General features: G+C 36.8%; 1 protein-coding gene across 1 annotated transcript; it reads right to left on the minus strand.

Moving 5' to 3' along the window:
• Positions 1–630: 630 nt before the first annotated feature.
• Positions 631–1,572, minus strand: LOC130861302 (olfactory receptor 145-like). Its single transcript, XM_057750057.1, has one exon. The coding sequence runs from the start codon at positions 1,564–1,566 to the stop codon at positions 631–633; it is 936 nt and encodes a 311-aa protein (XP_057606040.1). The 5' UTR covers positions 1,567–1,572.
• Between the last annotated feature and the right edge of the window lie 8,114 nt (positions 1,573–9,686).

Below are 9,686 nucleotides of genomic sequence, written 5' to 3' on the forward strand. Positions count from 1 at the left end.
GGAAAACACCAGTTTGGGGTTTGAACAATTAGGCAGGGAATGGTGCCATTCATGATGACAGAGATTACAGGAAGAGAAGAGAATTTGGTAGGCTTGGAGATATTGTTATGATGAGGTTATTTTTCACATGTTAAGATTAGATGCCTATGGAGCATTCAAACAGAGATATTAGGCAATTAAATATAGGTTTGGGGTTCAAATGTGAACCCTATTTAAAGCTTTCTATGAAGGAATTGTTTCCATAATAAGAAGATTCCTACCTACTATGAACTAGTCAAACTACTTTAAAAAGGTGTGAATATTCTTTCTAATTTTTAAGAGGAAAACACTCAGAGTAAAGAGAGAGAAGGAAGGAGAACAGAAAGGAGGAAAGAATAAATTTCACAACTATTAGGCCCCCAATAGTATGCTACAAACATTCATTTGCATTAACTTCTTGTTCCTAATAATGCTATAAAGTAACAGGATGCTCTTATTTTGAAGAGCTTTCAACCCAGGCCTTCTAATTCCAAGTCCAACAGTCATTCTATTATATCTCACTTCTTTCTGTATGAAGAGAACTCTATAGCAGAACAAAAATAATTTTAAAAGAAAGCTATAGTATCTTATAGTAATTAATACTGCTTCAGCTCAGGAAAATGTTTTTCTCCTCAAGCTTTTTTTCAGGGCAACCTTAACCTCCTTGTTTCTGAAGCTGTAGATCAGAGGATTAAGCATGGGCACCACAATGGCATAGAACACGGTGGACACTTTCCCCTGGTCCATGGACAGAACAGAAGAAGGATGAAGATACATGAATGCCCCAGACCCAAAGAAAACAGAAACAACAATTACATGTGAGCTACAAGTGCTGAAGGCTTTGGACCTCCCTTCAGTGGACCGGATGTGGAGGATGCTGGAAAGGATGAAAGCATAGGAGACAATGATAGTGAGGCCAGGCACACCAACATCAAAGCCCACAACAATGAGAACTACCAGTTCATTGCTGTGAGTGCTGGTGCAGGAGAGCTCCAGAAGGGGGAGGATGTCACACATGTAGTGGTTGATGGTGTTGGCATCACAGAAGGTCAGCCTCAGCATGCCTCCTGTGTGCACCCAGGCACCAATAAATGCCCCCAAGTATACAATCACAGCCAGCAGGGAACAGACCTGAGGGGACATGGTGACCTTGTACAGCAGGGGCTTGCAGATGGCCACATAGCGATCATAGGCCATCACTGTCAACACATAGCACTCTGCACTGACAAAGAAGCAGTAGAAAAAGAGCTGAGTCATGCATCCTGAATAGGAGGTGGTGTTCATGTTTGACACAAAGTTTACCAACAGTTTTGGGGTGATGACGGAAGAGTAACAGAGATCAATACAGGATAAATTAAAGAGAAAGTAGTACATGGGTGTGTGAAGGTGAGAATTCAGTCTAATTAGAGTGACCAAGCCCAGGTTTCCTGCCACAGTGACAATGTAAATTCCTAGAAAGAGGAAGAACAAGGGCAACTGGATCTTTGAATATTTAGTTAAACCCACAAGGATGAACTCAGTGACCAATGAGCTGTTTCCAATGTCCATTCTCTTCCAATGGTATCTGAAATACAGGAGAGTAGAGTTATATTTGAGGCAGAACCCAGATTCCCCATGCAATCCCATGCCCAGTCCATTCCAAAGCCAAGAATCCCAAAGACTCTGCTGCGGTTTAACTATTTTATAGAAAGCTGGATGTGGCTCTGCTCATACAAGAAAAGACAAGTACATGGGAGGCATCAGCATAGCATCAAGGAATACTGGGAGAATGTATCAAGAGGTAAAGAAATGCAAGCATTTCTCATCTTTTCTCTACTTTACTTTGTCACCAACACCTTTTATCACTTGCTCAAGTTTACATTTGTTAATATTTACTCACCACACTTCATCTACCCTGTGTTGGCTACCAATCCAGACTGAACACTGTGCAGAATGGAGATCACAAGCACATGCCCACAGCAGAGTTCGAGAAACAAGGACTCACAGAGAACCTTTGGCTTCTCAAGCATACACAGCAAGAAAGTCATTGTCAGGCATGGGTCTCCTGCATAAGAAATTCCCTAAGGGGCAGAAAGACTGGAGGCATTGCAAATCCTACAATCCCAGCAACTACTTCTCATCTCTGCTTTCCTCCTACACAGACCCATCTTACCTCAGGGCCAGATCTGGGGAAAGCAGAAAAATCTGTTATTTTACATGGCTATGTGTTGTGAAAGACATAAAAACAAAAAGGATTCAATACTCACTCTTCTTTACCTACAGACATCAGAACTGTCCTTGTGTCTTCCTCTCCACCACTGCTCTCCAGAGGGGAAGAGCTCTTCTGCTGTAGGAGGCAGTAGGACTGAACTAACCCCGTTTTCCTCCGTCCCTGTGGAGGGGCTCAGAGCATTTATAAGTCTGTCTTTTACTTGCTGTGAGAGTCAGTCAGATACAGATTGTGATTTTTAATTAAGGTTTTGCCCAGAGGTGATCATTAAGCTACAAAAAGGAATCCAAACTGCACTCTTTATTTTCAATATAATATGTAGCATCATGTACATTATTTTATTCTGAGTTTCAAGGTCTCAAGGGTTTGATAAAGAGGCTTTCCCAGAAGCCCTTCCATAGTTCAAATCCTTGAGGAAAGACAGATTTATGAAATTGTTTTTACGTGGATGAAGATGCTTTAACTCTGGTGTCTTTGGAGGCTCAATATTCTACTCAAATTTCACCTTAGGGATTGCACATTCCCCCAGGTAGAAATATTTTCTGTCTCTTCCTCTTGTTTTTAGTACTTCTTTGACTTTTAGATACAATTGCTAACACATAGCTAATGATATTTTTTAAACCTATCAAAACTATGGCATGTACATACACATCTTCCCACACGTATATGTTTCTAACATTATGGCATACATGATCATCTGATACATACTTTATATCTTTTAGAGCACATCCCTTCTTTTTCCTTTTTACTTAGTACTCTGTTTCCATCAGTCACCCCCAGTTATTCATGCTTATAACCAAGAACACCTTCCTATATTTTCCTAATTGCTGATATAAAAATTACAGTTATAGAGACTTTACACTTGATTATGAACTACATTTTTTTTGACGCCTTGCTTTTTTTTATCCAACAAAACTTCACTAAAAGCTCTCCAAAATTCTGTTGTGGGTATATTGTAATATATGTAACATTGATTAAAAATCTATAATTTCTACCAAAAGCAATGCTAAAATAATCACCATTGTGCACACACTTTGATATTCCAGTACTTTTATTTTAATGGGATAAGTTCCCAGAATGTTTCCCATGGACCCCCTCCTCAAGTTCAATTAATTTGCTAGAGTGGCTCACAGAACTCAGGAAAACAGTTCACTTATATTTACAGTTTATTATATAAAGATCTGATATAGGACACAGATAAACATCCAGATAAAAGAGATGAATACGGCCAGGTATGGGGAAAAGGTGTGGAGTTTCCATGCCCTCACCAGGCACACAACTCTCCCAGCATCTCCATGTTTTCACCAACCCAGAAGCTCTTCAGATCCCATCATTTTGGGTTTTTATGGAGGTTTCATTATGTAGGCATGATTGAACTCAATCTCCAGCCCCTCTCCCCTCCCTAGATGTGTAGAAGTTCTAGGGAGAAACTGGAATTTCCAACCCCCTAATTACAAGGTCTTTCTCCTGGCAATCAGCCTGCATCCTTAGGTGAAAAAGTCACCTTATTAACATAACAAAGGACATCTTTTGTCACTGCTGGATTTGTTCCCTGTCATCACTGTCATCACTTAAATTCCTAGGGTTTTAGGAGCTCTGTGCCAGAAATGGGACTGAATACCAAATTATCACATGATAATTTATAAAGTGCATAGAGGGATTCTTTTTTCTTTTGCCTACCTTTCCTTGAAAACACATTTTGCTCATTTTACAATGAGGCTTCCTCTTTGGTTATATTCAGTTTTGCTCTTGTTTTTCTAGCACACTCTTATTACCTGTTTATAACCCTCTTTGTTTTCTATTAATGTTTCAGGTATCAACTGAAGAGAAACCCTGTGTAACACATTTTGCAAAGTTTAGGTGCTCTTTTTTGTATTTCCCAGAGTGTAGCAGTCAAGCCTGACACAAAGTAATGTGAACAATTTCACATGATTCTGTAATTGCCTAATTATCTGTCTTCCTTGTTAGAGAAGGTACCCTGTGTATCTTATTCTCTATTATAACTCTAGGGCTTAACATAGTATCAGGCATTTAGTAAAGCCTCAATAAGGATAGCTGGAATAAATGAATGCTTCCATATGACTTTAAATTTTGAGTCATAAAGAAGAGATATTGGGGGAGAAATTTAACCATTCAAAGAATTGTTACCTCTTCTCCCTCCCAGAATGACTTTTGTAATACCTTACTTCCACGGTGCTTTTCGTATAGAACAGTGATGGAAAACAAAGATTTATTTATTTTTATGTAGATTGTTGTGTGTATTCAGGAGTCAGGAAAAGAAGATATGAGTTGGGCAGACTCCTAGAAGCAAAGTAGGGTAAGCAAGCTCACAGCTTCTGGTTTAAATTTCTACTACCTGCGTTTAAATTTTGGTTCTGTCATTTGTTAAATATGTGACTCTGAAAAGGTTACTTAACATTTCAAGATACCAGTTTCCTCATCTCCAAAATTAGAAAAGTAATAATATCTACTTAAAAGGATTTTTGTGTAGGCTGTTATCCATTTGCTTAGGATTCAAGCCATAGTAAATCAGGTCTAGTCCTGGGGTTGACCCTATATAGCAGTATCATTTCATTTTTAGAGCCTCAGATTAATAACCTAAAAAATAAGATGCTTGGCTGGATTACAATGTGTTCTAGCCATTTAAAAAAAATCTTGCAATAACTATGTCTCATTTTTTGACTTATGTACTAATAGGGTTGAACTGGATTAGTGATTCTTAACTTGGATATGTGTCAGAGTCATTCAGGAGACATTTAATATTATTATCTTCTTTTTCATCTCAGGACCTACTTTATCAGAATACAATTGTCATCAGGGCTCAGGAACACGCACCTTTAAAATTCTTTTCAAATGATTATGTTACTATTGGGTTAATTGGTGATTCGGAACTTTTCACTTCTAACCTTCTAAAATTACCTCTGGACAAGGTGCTATGTGGGCATGTATAAACTTTACTAATAAGAGATTTCATGGTGTCAAGAAAGTTTATCAGCTATTTCAAGAAGGAAAGAGGAGTAAGTAGCATTCACTGCTGTAGAGAGTTAGGTGGCCTTTGTACTGGAAATCTACAAACTACCCAAGAGAAGTTTATGGAAATGGTAGAAGCAGAAGACTGACTGCAACTGATTAAGGAGTAGAGGGCAGGGAGGGAGTAGAAAATTCTCATAGCTTACTCATGTGAATATTCTTCTAATCTCAGGGTGAAGGCAGAACAAACCATAAGAAAAACTTTTTCAAAAACTTAACAGTGAAAACTTCTGTAAATATAAAAATCAAAGATGAAAGACATTAACTTTTACCTTCTATTGTATGCTGAAGTAGATATTTTGGTGGGCCCCATTTCTACAAGATAACAATATACATGATATTTTATGCAGTGATCACTGCATAAAATATCATGTATATTGAATTGCTGTGCAAATAATATACATAGGAAATTGTCAAGTAGAACAGGAAGGAAGGAAGGAAGAAAGGGAGGGAGGGAGGGAAGGGGAGAGAAGAAAACTTGACAAACTTAAAAGAATAAACCAGCAATCTGTACTCAAATGAGGGCATGAGATGATATCACACCCCACGTAGGGACTCACATGAGGGTGTGGGGTGATATTATTCAGTCAGGCTAACAACCAAGTCATGGGCTTAAAACAGGGTCTCCTAAATTAAATCTGGGAAGCTAGAAGGAGAAAGAGAGTAGTGTAGAACTGCCCTGTTGTTGTTTTTAATTGAAAAACAAACACAAACAAACAGATGTAAATACTCATGGAAGGAAAGCTTCATTAGCATCCTAGGCTCCTAGGTTTTTCAAAGCTTAATATAAAACAAATATAACTTTATAATCAAAGATCACTAATGTTACAATGGTAAAAAAGATAACAAGCTCTAGAGAGTTTTGGAAACAACAAATAAAAGACCTTAGAACTTTAAGGATTTTAGATATTTGAACTGTTAGATATGTAATTATAAACAATGATATGTGAAATGATAAAGAACTTGCAAATAGAGTCATAGACATGAGCAAGCAATAAGAGACTATGGAAATTTCAAAGTAGAGTTTTTAGACATGTGATTGCTGGAATAAGAATAAACTCAAATCAGATAAGACACAGATTAGAAAAATCTGAAGAAATGACAGAAGCAGGAAGATGCTAGAAGATGAAAAATATGAAAGAGGCAGAAGACTGTGGAACATAGACTGAGTTGTTCTTATAAATATTTAATTGGGGTACTAGAAGGCATAATAGACAACATGGTAGAAAGAAATAATTTGAAGGATAAATGCTGAGAAATTTCCAAGACCAATGAAAGATATGAATCCACAAGCACAGGCTAATTTGGCTGAGCAAAGTTAATGAGGGGAAAGTAATAAAAATAAGAGGTCTGAAAGGTAAAGAAGACAAGGGCAGAATATGCAGGGATAAAGGAAGTACAACATATAAAAATTAGGACAAATTAAAAAAATTCCCAGGCATATTATGATACTATAGAACAAAAAGACCAAGCAAATAATCTAACTGGATACAGAGAAAAGATGAATCACTTTGAAAGGAATGACAAACTAACAAGGACCTATAACGACAACAATAAACCAGGAGACAGTGAAATAATCCACTTGTATGACAAACATTTGTTACTATTCCCCATAATACTCTAGACATTAGAAGTAAACCAGGAAATATAGCAGACTAAAAACCCTGCCTGGATATAGTTTATCTTGAACAAAATGAGTCAATTATATGGTATGATGGAAAATGGTTATAATGAAAAAAATAAAGGAGAGAAAAGTGTAGGAGATTTTAGGAGTTCATCTTTAAGTTAGGTGGTCAGGGAAAATTTCACTAAGTAGTTTTTTGAATGAAAATTTGAAGATGGTAAGGAAGTAAGTCATGAAGATCTATGGAGAATATTCTACAAAGACATGTCAGCTGGTGAAAATATCCTGAGATAGGAATTAGAGGAACAAAAAGACAGTGTGACTGGAGCAGAGTAAGTAAGGGAAGATAAACAGATGAAAACCCAAGAGGTAAGGTTACAGGAGGGGATTATATAGGGGCTTATGGGCCATGGTAGCTATCTCAGCTTTTACCCTGAGTGAGATGGGGAACCACTGGAGGGTTTAGGACAGAGGAGTGACATAATCTGACATAGTAAAGAGGATCACTCTGGCTACTGGATAGTGTGGCAAATGTGAAAGCAGGAAGAAATATTTTGAGGCTCGTGAAATAATGCAGATGAGCTAATGAGAGATTGAACTGAAGTACCAAAAGAGGTGGTGAGAAGCTGTTGTGTACAGATAGTTTTCAGGGTGGAGGTAACAGGGTTTGCTATAGATGGAATTTTGTAAGAAAGAAAAAAGATGAGTCAGTGGTAATCAGGAGATTCTTGGCCCAAGTAACAGAAATATTTGAATTTTCACAAATTTAAATAGAAAATATTGTAGAAGGACAAGATTTTTACAGGCAAGATTAGAATCTCAGTGTAGGGCATAGTGACTTTGAGATAGTTGTTAGACATATAAGTATAAATCTTGAGGGAGATTTGTATATAACAGTATGAAACTTAGAGGGATGCTTAGGCTAGGGATATAAATTTTGGAAGTTACCAACATATAAATGGTCTTAAGGGCTTCCGTGGTGGTGCGGTGGTTACAAATCCTCCTGCTAATGCAGGGGATACAGGTTCAAGCCCTGGCCTGGGAAGATCCCACATGCAGCGGAGCAGCTAAGCCCATGCACCACAACTACTGAGACTGCACTCTAGAGCCCATGAACCACAACTATTGACCCCACGCACGGCAACTACTGAAGCCCGCGGGCCTAGAGCCTGTGCTCTGCAACAAGACAAGCCATGGCAATGAGAAGCCTGCACACCACAGCAAAGAGTAGCCCCTGCTCTCTGCAACTACAGAAAGCCCACATGCAGTAATGAAGACCCAAAGCAGCCAATAAATAAAATAAAATAAAAATGTTCTTAAGACCTTGACATTGAAGGAGATCACCAAGTTGAGTGTATATAAAGAAGAGGTCCAAGAGCTGAGCCCAGGGAAACTCCAGCATTAAAATATTGGGAGAAGATGATGAACCAGCAAGAACACTGAGAAGTAGGCAGAAACCCAAGAGAGATTGTGGGTCCTGGAAACCAAGAGAAGAAAGTATTCAAGAAGGGAGTGGTTAACAGTGTCAAATACTCCTGAGCATGGAGAAAGGTGAGGACTGAATATAGCCCAAGGGATTTAGCAATATGGATATCACTGATGACCTTGATAATATTTTCAAGGAAAACAAATATCAAAATTTAGAATTGTGTAATTGAAAAACTGTCTTCCATGAATAAGGGTAAAATAGTTACATTTTGAATAAACAAAAATGAATACAGTTTTTTTTTTGTTTTGTTTTGGCTACAGATTTACTATAAAGGGATTTCTAAAGGATGTTCTTCAGGAATAAGAAAAGCAAACAAAAGGGAAAGTTTAATTATGTGTAAGAAAATTGACAAACATGTAACTAAATCCAAACAACCATTGTCTGCTTAATATATTCTTTTTACTAATAAATAAAATATGAATATTATAGTTAAAAGTAAAATATTGTATGAAATCAACATGCATGTTAGGATGAGAGTGTCAGAATGAAGTTTTAAGTTCCTTAGATTTTCCAAGATGGAACTAAAACTATTAACTTCAGGCTTTAAATGTGCATGTTAAAATTATATGGGTAACTACTGAAATAAGATAAATAGGAATTAATGCTCTCAAACCTGAAGAGTAGGGGAAAACTTGAGAAAATAAATGAACACAAAAATACAATTTTAAAAAGGCAAGACTGGGAAAAATAAAAAAAAATACATAAAATGGTAAGCAAAAGTTCAAGTATATCAGTAATCTTAATAAGTCTAATTCAGCTAAACTTTCTGGTGAGAGATGGAGATTATAATTTTGTATAATAATAAAATAATTTCTCTCTAAGCTGTCTGCAAGAGACTCACATAATAAGGACATGAAAAAATTGAAAATAAAACCACAGGAAAGAGATATACCAGGAACAAAATAACCAGCAGAAAGCATAGAGATTTAATCATAGGCAAGATTGTCTTTGAGAATGAACGCAATTATCAAAAATAGAAAGGGTTGCTACATAATGATAAAAGATTCAGTTGACCCAGAAGAGACAAATTCGTAAATTGTATGAAATTAAGATTAAACATTAGGAAAACATTGTTATAGTCACCATCATATGGGTGATCTCAACATTTCTGTGGCAAGAAAGGAATATAAATAACAAGGACAAAGATTGCAAAAGAAGAAATAAAATTATCATTGTTTTGCAGTTTATCTGATAGTGTATGTGGAAAACCCAAAAGAACCTACAAAATTAATAGACAAAAAATGAGTTTAGCAAGGTGATTATATATAAGATTTACATTCAAATATCAATTGTATTTCTGGTCTTCACCAATAAAC

The sequence above is a fragment of the Hippopotamus amphibius genome, chromosome 9 (genome assembly GCF_030028045.1).
Source record: "Hippopotamus amphibius kiboko isolate mHipAmp2 chromosome 9, mHipAmp2.hap2, whole genome shotgun sequence".
Lineage (NCBI taxonomy): Eukaryota > Metazoa > Chordata > Mammalia > Artiodactyla > Hippopotamidae > Hippopotamus > Hippopotamus amphibius.

Bases quoted from the DNA above. Each gene is read 5' to 3' on its own strand.
- LOC130861302 (XM_057750057.1), bottom strand. From the start codon at position 1,566: ATGGACATTGGAAACAGCTCATTGGTCACTGAGTTCATCCTTGTGGGT.